Here is a 19987-nt window from a genome sequence, read left to right on the forward strand (position 1 = left end):
GCAGAGAACAGACACAAGCAGCAGTTTAGTTTAAATGTTAAACGTATGTCTTAATTAAAGAAAGTACAGTAGAAAAGAAAAGAAGAAAGAGACCAAAAAAATAAAAAAATGAATAGGTGATAAGTATCTCCCATAATCATAAGATATATGAAAGATCCAGAGTGAATAGTCACCGTATCTCAGGTTTGAATAGTTGTTAAGGTACCCATGTATCGAGCAATCTCTCTCTGATCAAATCTGATCAGAGAGATGTGTTGGCCGCTATAAGCCGCAGGCTGATTCCTGACAAATTTCAGCATGAAATCTTACCGCAGTTGGCCTTGGGTCGCGCCCTGTGGGCAATGCATGTGGAGTCACACATCCGGGGGAGGAGTCTGGACACTGCGGCGACACTGGACAGGTAAAGGATTAATGCAGGGACGTGTGTGTGTGTGGGGGGGGGGGGGGGTGTCAACATCGATCAGGCATGCTCTTGGCGGCACCAATTTTCATCTGACTCGATTACCGAATTGGATGGTCGACTGGCTGCCAAGTCGTCTGATGAATGGCCACCTTTAGATATGCTACATCACCTGGTGAGTGACATGGTTCGTTTATGTTAGCAGGTATAGTACAATTGATCTGAGGTGTAAATATTGGTCTATTGGATCCGTTTTTTTGAAAAGAAAGGGATAAAATGTGTAAAATATTCTGGTAGGTCTCACAGGTTGTCCTTTTATCTTGGCCACTCACAACTGAACAGACGCAAGAAGTCCAAGCACTCAAATACCTAAACTAATAACTAGTCAGCGTGGTATGGAGCATTATTTTATATTGAAAATGCCATTCAAGCATTGATAAAGCCTGTGCAGTCACCGTTTGCTAGATACATTAGAGAAGAAGATCTGTATCTTTTTATTGAACGGTTACCAATGAGGATCAGGTAGGAAGTAACTTTGGTGGATATGAAGTTTTCGGTTTTAAAACTAAAACTCCAAATCGCTCCTGCTGCCTGTTTAGTGATATCCCCCCACTCCAACGCATGGACCCCCTCTCCATTATAGCAACTGGTGCTAAAAACTCTACCCCCATATCAAATCATTTCCGGATACTTTCCGCCAAACTCTTAAAGTTTGGGATACTGCACATAAATTTCTTGAACCAGATGCCCCTATGAAGTTTACCCCTCTCTGGGAAAATCGAGGCCTTCCTGAAATCCGTAAACTCCCCAATGGTAGACTATGGATTAACCGAGGTATACTTTATGTGCACCAGGTTATTGACTCTGGATCTATTGTCCCTTTTGAGCAACTAGCGGCCAAATTCCAATTGCCATCATCTATGCAATTCTACTACATACAATTATCGCATGCCCTAAAAACTCAGTTTCCTACACTACCACCTACTCTTTTTGACTCTGGCATACTTAACATTGTCACTGGCTCCTCTTCCAATCAATTAATTTCTGCCTTGTACTCTGCCATTATGATAACTGGTGCCACGCGTAGAGCCTTTGTTAAGAAATCTCAGTGGGTGCAGGATCTTGGAGAGATCTCCGATGAAGATTGGGAGGAGGCTCTTGGAGATTCTGCCAGGGTTTCCCCCCACATACCAGATAGACTACTTAGTCTCTACGTGATACATAGGGCCTACCTTACTCCAATCCGACTGGCTAAGTTTCGACCCGGATACTCACCTCTATGTCCTAAATGTGCCCTAACCCAGGGCACTTTCTATCACATGATTTGGTCCTGCCCTGAGGTGAACCTCTATTGGCAACAAATTATAAAATTTCTAAACGATAAAATGGGTTGTCCAGTGACACTTGATCCCAAACTTTGTTTGCTTAACTTGCTCCCACACAACACCTATAACAAATTTACTAAACTTTTCCTACTTAACGTGCTTCATGTTGCCCGCAAGGTTCTCACTCAGGCCTAGATACAGCCACTGGTTCCCGATCTATCTGACTGGATTAGAGTCATAAAAACCATGCTACCATTCCACAAAGCATTATACACCCGCAGGGGAGCAGAACGTAAGTTCCACTCTATTTGGGACACTTGGATCACTTCCCGCTACACTCGTTTTAGGGGCTAATCCCTGTGAACGGACCATGTAACTACACGGAACTTGTTGTGTGGTGGGGGATTCCCTCCTGGATCTCGGCTGTATATGTATATATTTTTGTTTTTTGTTGGGTCTGCTTTATGTTAATTAGCATATAACATGTCACTTTGTTGGTTAATCTCTCCTCATCTAAAGTAAGACTGTGACTATTCTCTTGCAGGTTTCTTCCTTTACATCTAAATCAACACCTTATAATAATGTTTTTTACATTTCTTCCCTCCTCTTTGTACCACTTACCTGCAATTGTACCATGCAAGCCGTCTGCGTACGGTTGACACCTGTATGTCTTATTCACACCCTCAATAAAGATGACTTAAGTTAAAAAAAAAACTAAAACTCCAGTACAATCTCCTAAATGACCGCAGTTGGGTCAACCCACATTTGTACTTCCTTCTACGGTTCCCTGGTTTTCCAGTCAACAAAGCAATGGAAGCACCGGCACTATAGAGATTCATGCTACAGTTGTGTCACACCTTCTCCACTCATTCAGGGCCGGATTTACCATAAGGCACGTGCCTACAGGCGCCTGATGATGGAAAGGCAGCTCATTCCCCTTCCTGAGCATGACCTTCCCTATGCAGAGTCCCGAGCAGAATGTAAATGAAAGGTTGCTCACCCAGCTCTCGGCATTCCACTGACTAGATCTCCCTTCAATCAGGGGCACCTCTAGCTACTTAATGCAGAGGGTACCTCTGGCTACAGGGACACCTACAGTAAGGGAGAAGTAACGCTGGGACAGCCACCACACTTGCGGTGCAGTTCGGTAGGTTCATGGAGGGTGAAGTCTAGGGCACCAGGACATCTGTGCCTATAGGCTCCTGTGATCTAAATCTGGGCCTGCACTCATTACAATGGAAAAGGCCAGCACTGTTGGTAACTGTAGTACCAAGCCTGCCGCCCCCCTCCTGTACATAATGTGCAGCTCCCATACTTTGGCCCATGAGACAAAAATTAATGCATCAGTCACAGGATTGTTATTTAGAACATGCAGCTTTACAGCACATTACTGGCTGCAGTTTTAGACCAGATTAGGTTTTACTGGAATGCAGGTTTCAAAAAGTATTTTATCTGAATCTGTTCAAGCTATGCAAGACAAATAACAAAAAAATATTACACTTGAAGCATCCTCCTATTGCCTTCAGGGCTCCAGAATCCTGTGGTTCACTACTTCAATAGGGGAAACAATTGAATTGGCTTATTTTTGTTATCATAACATAATGGGGGTGGGGACAACACTAGTGTTATCTCACCAGGATGGGACAAAAGTCAGTGGAAAGCGTTCTCCAATTACAACCAAAAAGTAAGGGTGCACATACATTACTCAACTTTCAGCATCAATATCCATCAAAAAATTGGTCAAAAGGATTGATCGGGCATGCTGGAAAATCTTGACTGCAAGGGCTTGATCAGGTGCATGGTGGTACAATGAGGAGTACTACTCCTGTGGTGGTACTGCACAGAAGTACTTCCTGGGTCGAGGCTTAAGTTCCGATTGGAGGAAGCTAGCGGAGGCGGGAAGAGCAGCATGTAATGGAGGACACTGATTGACATTTGTTGCTAGCCTGGTGCTATGTATCATGGTGGGGACAGCAGAGCCCGTGGGGGGGACTGGCGGCAGCAGAAAAAGGACACAGAGGCATGTTATCATGCACAGAGCATGCCTCTGTGTCTTATTAAGATTAATAACTGCACAGATCAACCGTAGCCTTTACATATCTTAACAAGGACTATAGCACATTATTAGATTTGGAATATGGTTCTTGACTATGAAAATATAGGTAACCAACACCAGTAAATTAATAAAGAGGTGACTATTTTATGGTTGCAGGTATCTTAAAGTGGATCCGAGATGAACTTTTACTCATTGCATAATTGTGTTCCTGTCATATAGTTTATACAGCATTCCTCAAGCCAAATACTTTTTTGTTTTTGTTTTAATACTCAAATTCCCTATAAACTAAGCAAGCCACACCCACAGGTTTTCAGAGAGCCAAGGCTCTTTCAGACAGTAGCAAGGGCTCATGGGAGCTCAGTCTGGGCAGGAGGAGGGGGAGGTATTACTAGGCAGAGATTTCAGAGGCAAAGGGGAGGAGGGAGGAGGAGGGGGGGGGGATTAGGTTTTTTGCTCAAGATGCAGATAAGCCTGCCTCTGTGTAATGTTTACAAACAACATAGCTGCTGTCATTGTATCACAGAAAGAAATAATCGTATTCTATTAAAGCTGTTTGCAGATAGATTTGCCGTGTAAACTATCTAAACTTTAGACAAGTTACTTGTTATAGTTCGTTTTTCATCTCGGATCCGCTTTAAGCAGCTTGGAATATAATGTGTGGTCTTCTGGTGATGCCAGGGACCACTCTAGATGCCCAGCATATTTAGAGAGAGTTGACCACGAATGTTCCACAGTGCAAGACTATGAAGCAGTCGGCACAAGGCACAAGTTATACAAACCAAATGTCAAGTATTGTGCTCAGCTAGACCCACGGGATCTATAGGTGAGAGGTACAAGGCTAGGTAGCCATTTAGAATACATTGTAAGCCTTTGGCAGGGCGCTTCTCCTTGTGTATCATCATACTTGACTGTGCACTCTACCCACAGAATAACCTGAACTTGTATTATTGTATGATCTGGCATTGTGTGTCTTATTGCTTATGCACCCCTTATTGTCTGTCACCTTATTTATTGCCCAGAGCTCCAAAATATGTTGACGCTAAAAATCCAATAATAATAATAATATTCCACAGTGCATCTATGTATTGAATAACTGGGCATGAAATGTATTCTGTTTATACTGAGTGCATTTTTAAGTGGAACCATAGTAAAAATATCCTATCTTTCACCTGTGGAATGGCATTGCCATGAACAAAAGACAGGGTGGCAGGCTAAAATACATTAGCGCTTGCTGCAACATCTTACAATTCTCAGTAAGTGGAAGTTCTTTTTAGATTGTGCATGCGCAGGCAGGCGCGCTCTGGTCCCTGGGAGTGTTCTGTGCAGTACTGCTGCGCCTGCGGATATTGCTCCCAGGGACAGGAGCACAACAGGGGAGCGCACCTGGCCACACATGCGCGACTAAGCGCAACTCGGCTAGGCTTTTGGGGTGAATTGCTGGGGACCAGAGCCACCCGGGGAGATGGCGAGGGACGAGCGGCCCTAAGGGGGCTTAAGGAAGCCCCAGGTAAGCTTCTCGTCTCAGGTACACTTTCAACATTATTATTCCCTGTGCAATACTCACCAGATCTGAGCGAGAACAGGAGGATGGAGCCCTGATTGGAGGAAGAAATTTCTGGCCTGGTCTCCTGCAATGAACAATAAACAAGGCATAAAAAAAAGGTAGGGTAAACATGTGACAGCAAATGATACGATACTAATAAAACTTGATGATATTACTATAACTAAACTGTGTGCTTAGACTAAATCAGTCATCATCATCACATGCTTCTCAAAGACTTTCAAAATCAAACCCAGTTCTAAATATACTGTATACCACTAAGGACTTCTACTGTGAACGGCAAAAAAATGCAGTAATCAAAAAAAAACACCCACTAACAATGCGATAGGCTAAAAGGGGTTTTTATGCACAGTGGAAGATATGCACAGAGGAAGGAACTGATTGTTTGGCAACAGCATTTTATCTCCTGCAATGCCTTGAAATTTACAGACAGGAAACTGCCATAGCCAAGTCAAAAATGGTTTGTCAATGTCAATTCACAAAATATCACATGCGGTAAAATCAAGTGAGATGTTCAGTATTTCTCTCCAGCCTGGGACTGTCGGTAACTAACAAGCCATTCTGCAAGGTTATAGAAGGAAACAGCACGGAAAAGGCGAAAACTAATTAAACTATTCAGAAAAATAACAACGTTAATAAAATCATATTTCCCTAATGTCACAATATAATGCAGTAATTAACATTAGATAGTTAAAGAGACTATAAAGCCAAAAATATACATGGCATGTACCATGTTAGCTTTGCGGGCCTGTTCACACAAGGGGCATTTTCCGCCTTTTTTCAAGCGCAGGTGTATTTTAAAAAAAAAAAAACAATCGCTCACAAAACGCTTGTGCAATGAATCTCTATGGGAAGGTTCATATCAGCGCGTTTCGATCGCTGTGTTCAGCAAAGCGTTGCATGTACCATTTTCGCGGCGTTTTTCGTATAATGGAAGGTATAGGAAGAGCGCTAAACGCTAACAAAATCGCTTTGTGCAGCGCTTGCGTTCGCGTTTTTAAGAATAAATACATAGTACTTATTCTTTTCCGGGTCAAAGAGTTCACTTCCTGACTTGTGTCAGGGAGTGAATTACAAAACCGCTTGGAAAAAGAACTTAGAAAAGCACTTTTTACAAAAACGCAGTGTGCAGTGGATTGCCGGGAGGGGGAAAAAAAATAAGTTCCCAAAAACGCAAAACGCTTGCGGTTTCACTTTTAGGTGTGAATGGGGCCTAAAAGTTATGACTTGCCGGGTTTTTTTGTGTATCTTGGGCTCCAAAACTCTCCATGTGGCCACTTCCAGCACTTAGCCCAGCCCCCTTTATGGACGAGTGCCATGGCACTCTCTGCATCAGAGATCTGTATCAGAAATACAGAGTGCCAAAGAAGTGCCGCAGTGCTTCATTGGCACTCTGGAAGGGGCCACACGGAGGGTATTGTAGCCCGAGTGAACACACTTGCCGTGTATATTTTTGGCTTTACTGTCGCTTTAATACTAATGTTTTTTAGCTGATATAATAAATTAATGTTCATTTTATGCACCTTGGACTTGCACTCAAAATAAAAAAAAAAAATGCTATCTGTATCACATCTTTCATTCACCTTCCATGCAGGCCCGGATTTGTACTCTTTACCGCCCAAGGCCATTGTCAGCAGCCGCCCCCTTCTAGTATAGGAAGCCTGTTGACCCTTCCCTCTACAATAGGCAGGCGGATAACCCTTCCCCCCTCCTCTAGTTTTGAGAGCCTGATGACCCCCCCCCCCCCCTTCCCTCTAGTATAGGTAGACTGATGACCCCTCCCCCCCTTCCCTTTAGTATAAGATGCCAGATGTCACTCCCCCTTATGTATAGATAGCATGGTGACCCCCCTTACTCCAGTATAGGTAGCCAGGTGACCCTTCCAGCCCCCACCCCAGTATAGTCTGCTGCCCTCCCGCCCTTGATCCTGTGGTGCCCTAGGCCATGGCCTATGGGGCCTTGCCTTAAATCCGGCCCTGCTTCCATGTACTGCAAATAACCAAATGTAGTTCTGCATTATTCATTAAAATGATGACTGAATTACCACAGGAGGTAAATATCTTACTGGTGCAGTCACTTGTCATGCACTTTTACAGTAAATTACAAAAAACTATTACCGCATCTGTAAAAACGTTAGAGAATTTGTGGGGGAAAAAAAGTCTAAAAATACCACGAGTTAAATTACAGAACATGACATTTTTAGCGACCCGTGTCTTAGTGAACTGAAGCAACTTTAATCTCTGGGAAGCACTGAAGCCAGCACAACGAGAAACATGCTGCCAAGGCAACAACAAAATGGCCTGTGTTTGGACAAGCAAAAAGTAAAACAGGCACAACTCAAATGGATTTAAAATCGCAAGTATATACTTACGTCATCTTCTTATAAAACTCTGCAATAATTGAAATGTTTAAAAGTAGACATAATCCCCTATGATACAACTATAAGAAAAAAGAAAAGACACTCCGAAGCTTCACATACCGCAATTATTTCATCAGCTAAATATTGCTTGTCTTGGAAGACAGCGCTCATGTTTTTCATTGAAATGGGAGTTGAAGATTAATTTGAACAGCGATAATTCTATTTCCCAGTAAAACAAACATGCAATTATCTAGCAGAACACCGCAGGGGGGGGGGGGGGGGGGGGGGGGAAGGAGGAGGAACCACAGAATCTATACAGTAAAATGTAATTGGCTTGTTAACCCAATTACTGATCGCCAGCGCAGCATACACTTTAGCAAGGGTGGGTGGGGGGAAAATGAACAGTTTTGGAAACAGGGCGTCTATTTGTTTGAAATAATCAGATTAGGAATAAGATTAGCAGGAGCAAATCCCATTAACAGGAGGATGGAATGGACTGCAGTCTAGTTTACAATTCCTGACCTGCAATGGTCACGTCAGCAGAGCTCACACAGATCATACCTCAAGGATTTGCAGTCCATGATATATGACCAGATTATGAGCTCTGCTGCAACGGACATATTTTTTGTCAGTTTTCCCTCATCCTAAAACTGAATGGATCCCATTTTAAACATAGGAGCCGTTCACACGTTAGTCTGCAATGAATTTGTTGGATCCACTTCTGTGCAGCCCATGAATCCTGGACAGATACATTCCCCATATAGCCTATAGAGGGAACTCATCTGCCCTGAACTCCAGCCAGACCACAGCAGACCATCGGAGCAGAGACTACACCGTCCATTCCAGCAAAAGTCAGAATCCCCAAAAAGGCCAGGACATTTTTTTCTCTCAGGATCACTCTCCCCAACAACTAAATACACAACTACCCCCCAACAATATTAATAATAATAAACTATATTCACTGTAAAAGGAATAATTTCATGCATGGCAGCTCTCCACAACTGCGCCAGTTCTCTTTGCACTGATATTGATATATCAGCCGTTATATCTGGAAATGGCTGTCAAGAGACATTCTGTAGCAGAGACTTACCAGTAATATAGCCAGAGGTGGGCTTGAGGCCATGGAATTGCTGGTCATGTTTTGCCCTCTCCTCCACCGTTATTGTCCAGATGTCTAAATTCCCCGCTGGGGGCAAAAACAGATTGAAAAGTCAAAAATGTATAATAAATAAATAAATAAAAAAAAGGCAGGAAAAGAAAATATATACTTTCAGAAATAACAATCACAAGTGACTGCAGAGTAGACCTGCAGGATATCTTTGCTAGCATCATATACATAAGACAGGCCCTCTTCAATAAAACACACCCAGTGTCACCTTCTACATTGTCAGACATGCGTCACATGACCAGACAACACATGCACATGCCATGGTTCTGAAGTTCACCCGCAGAACTAGAAAAAAGACAAAAAAAAAAAGCACAAATCTTTCTTTGTCATCTGTTGGGTGCTACCTGTCAACCGCACATATTTTATGAATGAATAACATTGCTGGGATTTCTAGGAGAGGGTCTAGATAAATTGTTGCCAAAAATCTGCTTTGAAACCAACTACTACAGTTGAAGATAAAATGCATGGTACACACTATGCAATTTACTGTCATATAGGTTGGTCAAAACGATAATTTCTGACAGGTCTGATTTCCAATCGTCTTTCTGAGCAATTCTCCTTCTTCTGTACAAAATCGACAGCAGAAAAAGATTGGAAATCATATCGAACCTGTTGGAAAGTATCGATTTGACCGTTGATTTGAGGGGAATCGCAGAACCACCATATGGTTGCAGCACCAGGCCTGGTGTTTCCTTCCACTAACTTACTCTGATAGCATGATGCTATACATGAGCCTACAGGTATCTACTGTATTTTTCGCTGTATAAGACGCTCCGAAATATAAGACGCACCAAAGTTTAGGGGCAAAAAACAAGGAAAAAAAATACTAAACCCGGTGCGTCCATGTTCCAGGAGCGTCTTGCAGATGTTCTCCCTTAATTGGTGTCCTCCTGTGTCCCCTATCTGTCGCTAGTGTGTCCCCTTCTGTCCCCAGTGTGTGTACTACTGTCCCCAGTATGTCACTACTGTGTGTCCTGCTGTCCCCAGTATGTCCCCTGCTGCTCCCAGTATGCCCCAAATGTGTGTCCTGCTGTCCCCAGTATGTCCCCAGTGTGTCTCTGGTAGGTCCCCTGCTGTCCCCAGTATGTCCCTAGTATATGTCCTGCTGTCTTCAGGTGTTCCCTGTATGTCCCCAGTACGTGTCCTGCTGTCTTCATTAGGTCCCTAGTGTGTGTCTTGCTGTCCGTAGGTGTCCCCATTCTGCCTACAGTGTACCTCCCCGTGCATGTCCTCAACCCCCCGCCCCCCCCCTCCCCAACGGCGCCATTTGTTTCTATGTTCTTCCTGGGTGGTCCACAACTGCCATGTGTATGTCCGCAAACACCGCCGCTTATGCATATGTTCCCCGTGTGGTCTGCAACTACTCCGCTTGTGCGCCCGCTTGAGTCGCCGCTTTCCCCCGGTGTAAATAGTTGTACCGCGCTCATCTTACCTAAGTCAGTGCCTTCTGCAGGGATCGGAGACCTGTCTTCACACACGCGGCTCCCCCTAGTGAAGGCACCTGCTGATGACGCAGCAGAAGCAATTACTAGAGTTGAAGGGCGGAAGTGAAAACAAGTCGCCGATCCCTACAGAAGACACTGACTTAGGTAAGATGAGCGCGGTACAACTATTTACACCAGGGGAAAGCGGCGACTCAAGCGGGCGCACAAGCGGGCAGTTGCAGGCCACACAGGGGTAACATATGCATAAGCGGCGGCAGCGTTTGCATACACACGGATTGTTGACAGAAAGCGGACAACGTGCGGGAGCCATGGGCACACACGCGGGGCAGAGCAGCACAAAAGGGGCAGTGCAGGGAGTCCCCGACGTGGCGTCGGGTTGCAGTTCCCATCGGCGGGCGTTCGTAAGTCAGGGATTCCCTGCCTTTGCCATATAAGACGCAGGGACTTTTTCTCCCCATTTTTGGGGGAATAAAAAGTCGTCTTATACAGTGGAAAATACGGTAGTCACACACCAAGTTCAGGAGCTCTTCTGCGGTTTCTAAATCCTGCCTGAAGAACAGGTACTCTAACAACAGCTGAGCTACCTGTGTGATCAGTAAGTAATCAGCTGATCTTGCTGTGCTGTTTGCATGTTCAGTGGTTAACAGGACGAAGGCTGAGGGTGCAAACAAAGCACAGCAGACAAACAGTGCAGAAAATGAAAAGGAGTGGCGTTCAAAGGAGCGGATTCCTGGGCATGGGTAAGCAAAGGAAAACAACAGGATTGGGCAGCGGGAAAAAGTCCTATGGCCCCTTTACACACGCTGGTCTGCTGAGTCTCCCCATGGTGGTCGTTACCAGTCTGGGTAAGCAGCTTTACAGAAACAAAATTAGCAATGCAATATACTTGCATTATTGATCTGAAAATTTTATTTCAGGAAAGAATAGGGACAGCCTCAAAGCCAGCTTTTGACCTGAGTCGGCAGAACTCATCGTGCTGTAAATTCTTAGAATGCTTTGATCTCGCTCTTTCCCTAGCAGAAAATACAGAAACTGAAAGCAGAAGAGCACTGGCTTCGAGTGACAAGTGGCCATAAATACACAATACAGAAGTACTAATTAGAAGCAAGAAAACACAACAAATAAAAAAATAAGCTAAAATAAATTGGCCTGGAGCACTTGCAAGCCTCTAAATAAAGTAGCTACTAAAGGGTTAAAGAGAACCAGAGGTGGGGTTCTGACAATGCTATCTGCATACAGAGGCTGGGTCTGCCTATACTACCCAGCCTCTGTTGCTATCCAGATCCCCCCTAAGCCCCCCCCCCCCTGCGCTCTGCTATCCCCAATAAATTACTGCCGCGCTGTCGACACGCAGCGTGTCGCAGCAGGCTGAGTTTACCTATTCAGTGTCAGTCTCGGCGCGCCCCCCGCCTCCTGCGTAGCTCTGGTCTCAGCCTGCGTCCCTTCCCTCCCCGCTGATTGGAGGGAAGGGACGCAAGCAGGGCCCGGAGCTATGCAGGAGGCGGGGGAGCGACGAGACTGACACTACAAAGGTAAACACAGCCTCACAGCATGGCTGTGATTTATGGGGGATAGCAGAGCACAGGGGGGGCTCAGGGGGATCTGGATAGCAACAGAGGCTGGGCAGTATAGGCAGACCCAGCCTCTGTATGCGGATAACATTGTCAGAACCCCACCTCGGGTTCTCTTTAAAGGTTGGGTTAAAGAAGTAGAGAAGTGATGTATGTGCATTCTGAGGATGCATAGAGATATCATGTTTGGGTACTTATCCGTTAGCCGGGCGCATCCTCTAGGTGGCGACAAAACTCCACCAGAGTTACAGCTTTCCCTACTATCCATGTCGGCCTGGAGGGGGAATAGTAATTAGCGCCACCTGCTGGATGCGCCCTGCTAACGGATAAGTACCCATGTTTGAATAAGTTTAGCTCGCCCTATTCATTCATGGTACATCAAATAAATCGATATCTACCTGATATCAATTATTTAGATGGACTATTACGGTACCTTCAACCAATAGACACTGGACAAGATTTCAGCAAAAATCATGGTTAACATAAATCGCACCACCGCTAGTTTTGCACAGCCTGAAGCAATACAAAGCTATGTAAACATTTAATTGCATGCTGGCCCCGCCTGCATCTACCACGAACTCCTCCCCATTCGATCATTTAAAGCGGCGAGATGTCCGTTTAATATTCAGCCAATATTTTGTAGAAGGGAGCACAGTGTAATGTGGTTAACATGGGTGAATATATATGTTTGGGGGTGTAATGTAAGAAGATCTCCATCTCTGCAACTTTGTCATTCTCCTCCTCGCTATCCCACCTCTCATTTTCTGTCTTTCCAACTGCATCATTTTTTCCTCCCTTTCTCCCTCCTCTACCTTTGTCTCTTACCTCCCCCCCTTGCCCCAGCCTCCCTTTCTTGTCAGTCTCACTCTCTGTAAGCTACCATTTTCTTTCGCCTCTTTCCCTCAGCAGCTTCCTGTTATCTTTTCTGCTCCTTTACTTGCCAAGCATCATAAAGCAATAGCTCATTCTTTTCATGCTCTACAGTATCTGTGCCCAAAGATACTTTTTTTTTTCTAGTTAAGGCCGATTCACACAGGAAGTGAAAAGATTTGCTCCGTGAGAATTACTTCAAGTTCCTCAGCAACTGCCACCCACAACTGCAAGGAAAGGACAATGCTGAAAGGACAATGCTGAAAGGCCTAGTACAAGCTTTACCAGTTACCTGAGAGAGCAGCAGGATGCAGTAGCCACACTGCCTTCGAGTAGAATTCCGGCTGCCGCAGCAATGGTGTGCCCACCAGTTAACCTTGTCATTCACTACCTGTGTTAATAAGCCCTTAAGTGGACCAATACTGTGAGGCTACTTTCACACTGCTGTATTAAAGCGGAAAATAGAATTCCATTGGTAGTGAAAATTATATGGTAATGGTACATTCACATTGGCGTGTTAGTAATTTTGTGGAATCGGTCGACATACGCAATGCTTGCAGTGCAGTACTGTATGACATGCGGTTTTACTGTTGCAGTGTATGTACTGCATGATTCACTGTATACGTTGCACTATGAGTCTAACACACAATGCAACTTTTCCCCTCCCTTGCAATGCTGTTTTTATGCAACACCCTTAGGCCCCATTACACTTAATAAGTTGGTATGCGTTAGTACACTTTTTTTCCCATAGCAGCGCATTGGGAAGAAGATTTCAGTTAAAACGCGTTAAAGGGGCACTATGGCTAAATTCTTCATTTAAGTCCCTTTAACAAATATTTGTATGTGTAGCAATGTTAATGATAAGTATTGTGGCTGATGAAAAGGATTTTTTTACACTTTCAGTACACATATATAGCTAAGGAGACACGTCGGGAAGATTTACCTTGCTGACGGCGATCAGCATAATTCATTGTGTGATAGGAGGCGTCTGAATGTAGCCATAGTGCCCCTTTAACTGTGAAAGGTGTCATAGGAAAACATGGGCATTACTTTGAAAATCAGTTTTCTTTCAGTTATAATTGAGAGCAACTGATTAAGTGTAAACAGGGCCTAAGTGCATCTGAGCAGTCATACTGCTTCTCCCTGCACTGACATGGCTTCAAGGGACCTGCACTGCCCACCTCTTCTTCTGATACTTCCTAGTGTGTGCCACACATGCAGTGACCTCATCACTTGCTACCCACAGCTTGTTACCAATGAGGGAGAGAGCAGCATCACGTGGGGGAATGAGGCAGGTTCAGCGCCACACTTTAGTCTGGCCATTTCCTTACAATGAACCAGAGGTGTGAAGCCTATGGAAGCTGCCATATTTCATTTTAGTCAATACCAGTTGCCTGGCAGCTCTGCTGATCATTCTGGTCAGTAGGATCACACACCTGAAAAAAGTATGCAGCTAATCTTGGCAGATTTGTCATCGACTTCTGACCTGCTGCATACTTGTGCAGGGTCTCTGGCTAAATGTATTAGAGGCAGAGGATCAGCAGGACAGCCAGACAATGTGCATTACTTAAAAGGAAATAAAAAATGTCAGCCTCTATAGCCCTCTTACCTCGAGTTCTCTTTAAAAACAGCACTCTAGGATGAGGGGGAGGGAAAGCAGCAACAGGAGAAACATTAACTTATTAAGTATGCTGGTTTTTTCATTAACCGTAATATTGTTACTTATAAAACACCCTGCTCATCTGCCAACAAAGGACACTTAGGTCCACTTTGAAAGTGATAAGGAAAAAAAATTGTTAAAGGAAACCTAAACTGAGAGGGATATGGATGTTTCCTTTTAAACAATACCAGTTGCCTGGCAGTCCTGCTGATCTCTGTGGTTGCAGTGGTGTGTATTTCACAGACCTGAAACAAGCATGCCGCTAATTCAGTCTGACTTCAGTTAGAGCACCTGATCTGCATGCTAGTTCAGGGGCTGTTACTGAAAGTATTAGAGGCACAGGATCAGCAGGAGAGTCAGGCAACTGGTATTCTTTTAAAAAGATAAATCCATATCCTCAGTTTAGGTACCCTTTAAAGGACCTCTATCGCAAAAAGTAGGCAGTTAAAATCTGACAGATTTGGGGCCAGTCCATCTCCTCATGGGGGATTCTCAGGGTTTTCTTTGTTTTCAACAGCATTTCCTGAACAGCAGCTGCAAAGTCTAACTGACAAAATAGTGTGCAAGTGAATATAGTATAGTGTGCAAGTGAGTGCAAGTGAGTAGGGAGACTGGTTGGTATCTTACGATTTTAAACTGCTGTTCAGGAAATGCTGTTGAAAACTAAGAAAACCCTGAGAATCGCCCATGAGTAGATAGACTGGCCCATAACCTGTTGGTTCTTTCAGATTTTAACTGCCTACTTTTTCCACACTAATGGTCCTTTAAGAATACCTCTCCACACTGTAACACCTGAAGTGCAGCAATGGAAGCATCAGTTTATATTCTAGCTAACAAAGAGTGCCTTGATGATTTAACCATTTTATATCGGTGTGTGTGTAGCTCATGTTGCGGTTACATTTATGCAAAAGTGTAGTAACAATTGTTTATATGTTGAAATTTGATTTAAGTAGGTTTTTGATAGCACTTCTAGCCAGGCTACTTTTTATAGTTCTAAAAATCGATTTGCATAGAAAAACAGCTTTAATGCAGAAACAAAAAACCCAGGACTATGGAAAAATTAAATACAATTAAATGCATATTTAAAGGTAACTTATACTGACAATGGCCATATAAAAGTGGTCTGCCGTCTCCTGCAAAAAAACTCCTACTGGGACAAATGACTGCCTTTTCTATGATTCCCCTGCCATCACAAATGGCGGATGTAAGTTCTCCTGGCCACTGGAAGATGACGGGCATACACCAATGCTGGTGAGCTGCCCAATGGCAGAGTGAGATCAGAGGGACCAGAAAATAATTTGTTATGAAGTAACGGCACATTGTCGTGCCTGTATTTTAGCTCTTACATTTTACATCACTTTACAAACCCTTAGTCTCTACCATGCCTTTCTATAGTACAGTGACATATTAAGATCCAATATGCACTTACCTCCAAATGGAGCTGCTGCAAACTGAGCCATTGTAGTGCCCGTTTAGCTGGCTAGATGGTGCCTGCCAAAAATGAAAAATGGATGTGATTAACCGTAACAAAAGTTCAAACACATGACAAACAGCTCAATAAAGCATTACAAAGTGGGGTTTGTATGGAAAACAGTGGAGGACTACGGACCCCTTACATAACACTGCCTGAATACTAGTTACATTTTCATGCTTCTATGTCTTTATTTTACTTCCATACTTTCAAGATGATACGTGGACTTTTTTTGTGACGGGTTGACCTGTTCTCACACCACTATTGCATTACTGTTAACTATTTGTGCCTGGTCTAATAGCTACTACTGAATATTGTGACTTAAAGGAGTACTGTAGGGTGGGGGAAACAAAGAGAGTTGAACTTACCCGGGGCTTCTAACGGTCCTCCGCAGACATCCTGTGCCTGCGCAGCCACTCACCGATGCTACGGGCCTCACCTCCGGTTCACTTCTGGAATTTCTGACTTTAAAGTCAGAAAACCACTGTGCCTGCGTGGCCGCGCCCTCGATACCACTGACGTCACCAGGAGTGCATTGCTCAGGCCTAGTACGGTCTGCTCCTGCGCAATAAGCTCCTGGTGACGTCTGTTGGAGAGAGGGTGCAGCCACGCAGGCGCAGTGGTTTTACCCCTACAGTAGTCCTTTAAGGGGTAATTATTACAGCACATGGTGGGTAGATCACCTGCTGGTGACCATCAACTGATCACTTGTTGTCATTGGTGTCTCCCCCGTGCCATTTGAGTGTCTCTTTCAGTCAAATATTTCAGAGAAAGTGCATGTGCGCTTCTGAACTGCGAATGCGTGATTTGCAAACCTTGCATGCGGCAGCAAAAGGAAGCACTCATGCATGAAAGAGAGAAATGAACAATCACTTTCTCTCACTGTGCATAAGTGGGTTAGAACTCTGGATAGTGTATTGGTTTTGGGCTCTGCCTTTGACATGCTAGACCAGGGTTAGGATCCTGGCTAGGGTCAGTACCTTTTCAGTAAGAAGTCCTGGGGCAAAACTTCATAACACTGCAGGATGGCCCCATGAGTGCGCCCTTAGTGGCTGCAGCTCTGGAGCACATTGAGTCCAACATGAGAAAAGCGCCATACAAATGTTAGGATTTTTATCATTATCTTGCACATGTGCAGTTCAAAATCTCAATCGGAAGTAGGATTTTAAGTTAAAATTGCATGGTGTGTACCAGGCCTAAAAGTAGACAAATCCCAAGAGCAAGGTAGGCAACACACCTTCAAAATTACAGCTTGTCATTAATTTTGGTGCTTTTTTTTGTCAGTGGTAAATAATAGAAGTAACTCCTAGACTGGGCAGACTGGTACCTAAATTGCTCAATAAACTGCCCACCCCTGCTTTAAGTAGTAGGTGTTTCTATATATTAATTTGTACACTTCCCAAGAGACGCGAAAAAGCATGTACTTAGCAATCTGCAATTTTCTATACAAATGCAATTTTACCATTCCTGCTAATGCAATGGGAGGCAGTTTTCAAAGTGCACTTTTTTTTACACATTTCCCAATTAATGTGTGATCTGCAGTGAAATAACAGTAACAATGGTCATGTGTTGTGGTATTAAAAGAGAACTGAAGTAAGAGGTATATGGAGGCTGCCATATTTATAACCTTTTAAACAATACTGGTTTCCTGGCAGCCCTTCTGATCAGCTGTATTTGGCTGCAGTAGTGTATGAGTAACACCAGAAACAAGCATGCTGCTAATCTTGTCAGATCTGACAATAATGTCAGAAACACCTGATCTGCTGCATGCTTGTTCAGGGTCTATGGCTAATAGTATTAAGGTGGCCATACACTGGTCGATTCGCCATCAGATTCGACCAACAGATAGAGCCCTCTCTGATCGAATCTGATCAGAGAGGGATCGTATGGCTGCCTTTACTGCAAACAGATTGTGAATCGATTTCAGCATGAAACCGATCACAATGTGTGGTGGTGCCGCTGCCCCCTTCCCCCGCATACATTACCTGCTCCGCCGGCACGTGTCCCTGCTCTCCGCTGTCTTCTTCTCTGCGCTCGGCTCCGGCTGGCTTCACTTCTTTCTGTCCGGGGAAGTTTAAACAGTAGAGGGTGCTCTACTGTTTAAACTTCCTGCCGGGACAGGAAGAAGTGAAGCCTGCTGGACTCAGAGCCCAGCACGGAGAAGACGCAGCGGTGACAGGCGCCGGCGGAGCAGGTAATGTATTGCCACTGTATTGCATCGGTCATCGGGCATTTGAACGCTGCCATCGACGCACTCCCGACCCGCCGGCGATCGAGAAAAATCTTCCGCACGGACGGCTCGCCGGGAACGATTGATTTTGGACGGAAAACAATCGTTTGCGCAATGATTTCACAGCAGATTCGATCACAGTGATCGAATCTGCTGTATATCGGCGGGAAAATCGTTTAGGTGTATGGGCCCCTTTAGAGGCAGAGGATCAGCAGGACATTCAGGCAACTGGTATTGTTTAAAAGGGAATACTCACTTCAGTTGTCCTTTAAAGCAGGGTTAACTTTTTTATAGTGGTAACCAGCTCTCGAAGGCTATCTCCACCAATTTTTTTGTTTACTTTTTCTGCCCTGTTGAACACATAGTTAAAACAACCCTGGAGTAAAAATAAACTTACCCGTACTGTGTAGAGTGTTGCAGCAGAGCTTATGCAGACCTATCCGCTGGTGCTCCCCTCCTATCCTTTCTCTCAATTACCGCCGGGGCCCCTGTATCCGTGACCCGACAGCATGCATGTGGTCAGGTATGTCCACCAGGTCATGGGGTACAGCGCCTCAGCAGGCATGGAAAGAAGACACTGGAGGAGGGGATCCAGTCTATAGGTGAGCATACGCTCTGCAGCAACACTGCACAGTCTGGGGGGGCACGTTAGATGGCAGAGACATGGGGGGCCTGGCAGGCAGAGGCAGCTCCACAGATTTCCAATAGATTTCATACTGAAATCAATTGGATGTATATATGAACAGTGAGTGGCAGGTAATAGATCCCTCTCAGATTTTAGTCACAGTGGTATCAGATGGTTGAATCTGGTCATCGGAAAAGTGTACGGCCACATTTACTTTTCCACCTGCTGGAAGCCACTCCACTGAGCACTGTGCCATTGTCCCTCTTCTCATCTCCACACATTGCTTTGGTATACCAATCAAGCTGGACCGTGATGGACAACTTTGTACCATAAAGTCTAAGTAACAATTACATTACTGATTGGAGTGCAATTTAGGTTTAAATTAGCACATGTATCTTATGATTTCACTGATCCATTAAATGCCAGCTGGACTTCTATAGAGTGTACAGGTGAGTCAGGCTTGTGACATCATTCCCATCACTCCTAAGAAGTCCCTGTTACCATGTGACAGCGCTGCCAGGCTGATCACATGGGACAAAATCAGCCTTATTGAATAAACTAACAAAGGCTGAAAGTGTAATTAACAATACCCATATAATACTGGCCTGCCTTCACCCGCACATTCTGATAGGCAGCTGTGAGTTCATAGACAGTGCACTTTACTCCTTGCTCTTTTCAATGACAAACGTCTTACACCAGTCTCTAAATTCTGCATTATATAGTCCACCCTGCTTTGAATGATAAACAGGGAACCTTATTAGCGATTATGTAGCGAGTTGGTGGAAGACCTGATTCACAAAAGATGGAAAAGAGAATGTAATACAAAGGCTCCACCAACAGCATTGTGATGACAAAAGGAGCGGCTGGGAGGAATCCAGCACACTGTGAGAGAGATGCTCCACACAGACTACATTCCCATCGCAGCCAACTTCCTGTGCATAGCTATCCTCCCAACTGCACTTTCCAACGTTGTGCATCCCTCTCTTCCACCCCCACTAACACCAATGTGAGTACCAATCCTACCCCAAATAACCTGTTCTACTCACCTGGATGCTCAGCAAGGTTCCATTAATGTCACTATGCTGGATTTTCTGGCTAAGTGTTCAATGTGTTTTGGAAGTGGGCCACTGTGCCACTGCGTGGTTTGGATGTCTAATGACACAGAGAGGGGGTGGTGCTTGTGCCACTCTCCTCATTTCTCCAGTGACTGGTGGGGCGGCAGATAGATGTACTCACATTGAGGCAC

General features: G+C 44.5%; 1 protein-coding gene across 3 annotated transcripts in view; it reads right to left on the reverse strand.

Moving 5' to 3' along the window:
• The window catches only part of ITSN1 (intersectin 1), a 207028-nt gene that overhangs the window by 140918 nt on the left and 46123 nt on the right, over positions 1–19987 (reverse strand). For all 3 annotated transcript variants that reach the window (XM_068270440.1, XM_068270439.1, XM_068270438.1), the window contains exons 2-4: positions 15845–15906; positions 8792–8887; positions 5346–5409 (exon numbers count right to left, since the gene is read on the reverse strand). In XM_068270440.1, the coding sequence (XP_068126541.1) occupies positions 5346–5409; positions 8792–8887; positions 15845–15875 (191 nt within the window). In that variant the 5' untranslated portion in view covers positions 15876–15906. The remainder of the gene's footprint in view (positions 1–5345; positions 5410–8791; positions 8888–15844; positions 15907–19987) is intronic.

This window comes from Hyperolius riggenbachi, chromosome 2, assembly GCF_040937935.1.
Source record: "Hyperolius riggenbachi isolate aHypRig1 chromosome 2, aHypRig1.pri, whole genome shotgun sequence".
NCBI lineage: Eukaryota > Metazoa > Chordata > Amphibia > Anura > Hyperoliidae > Hyperolius > Hyperolius riggenbachi.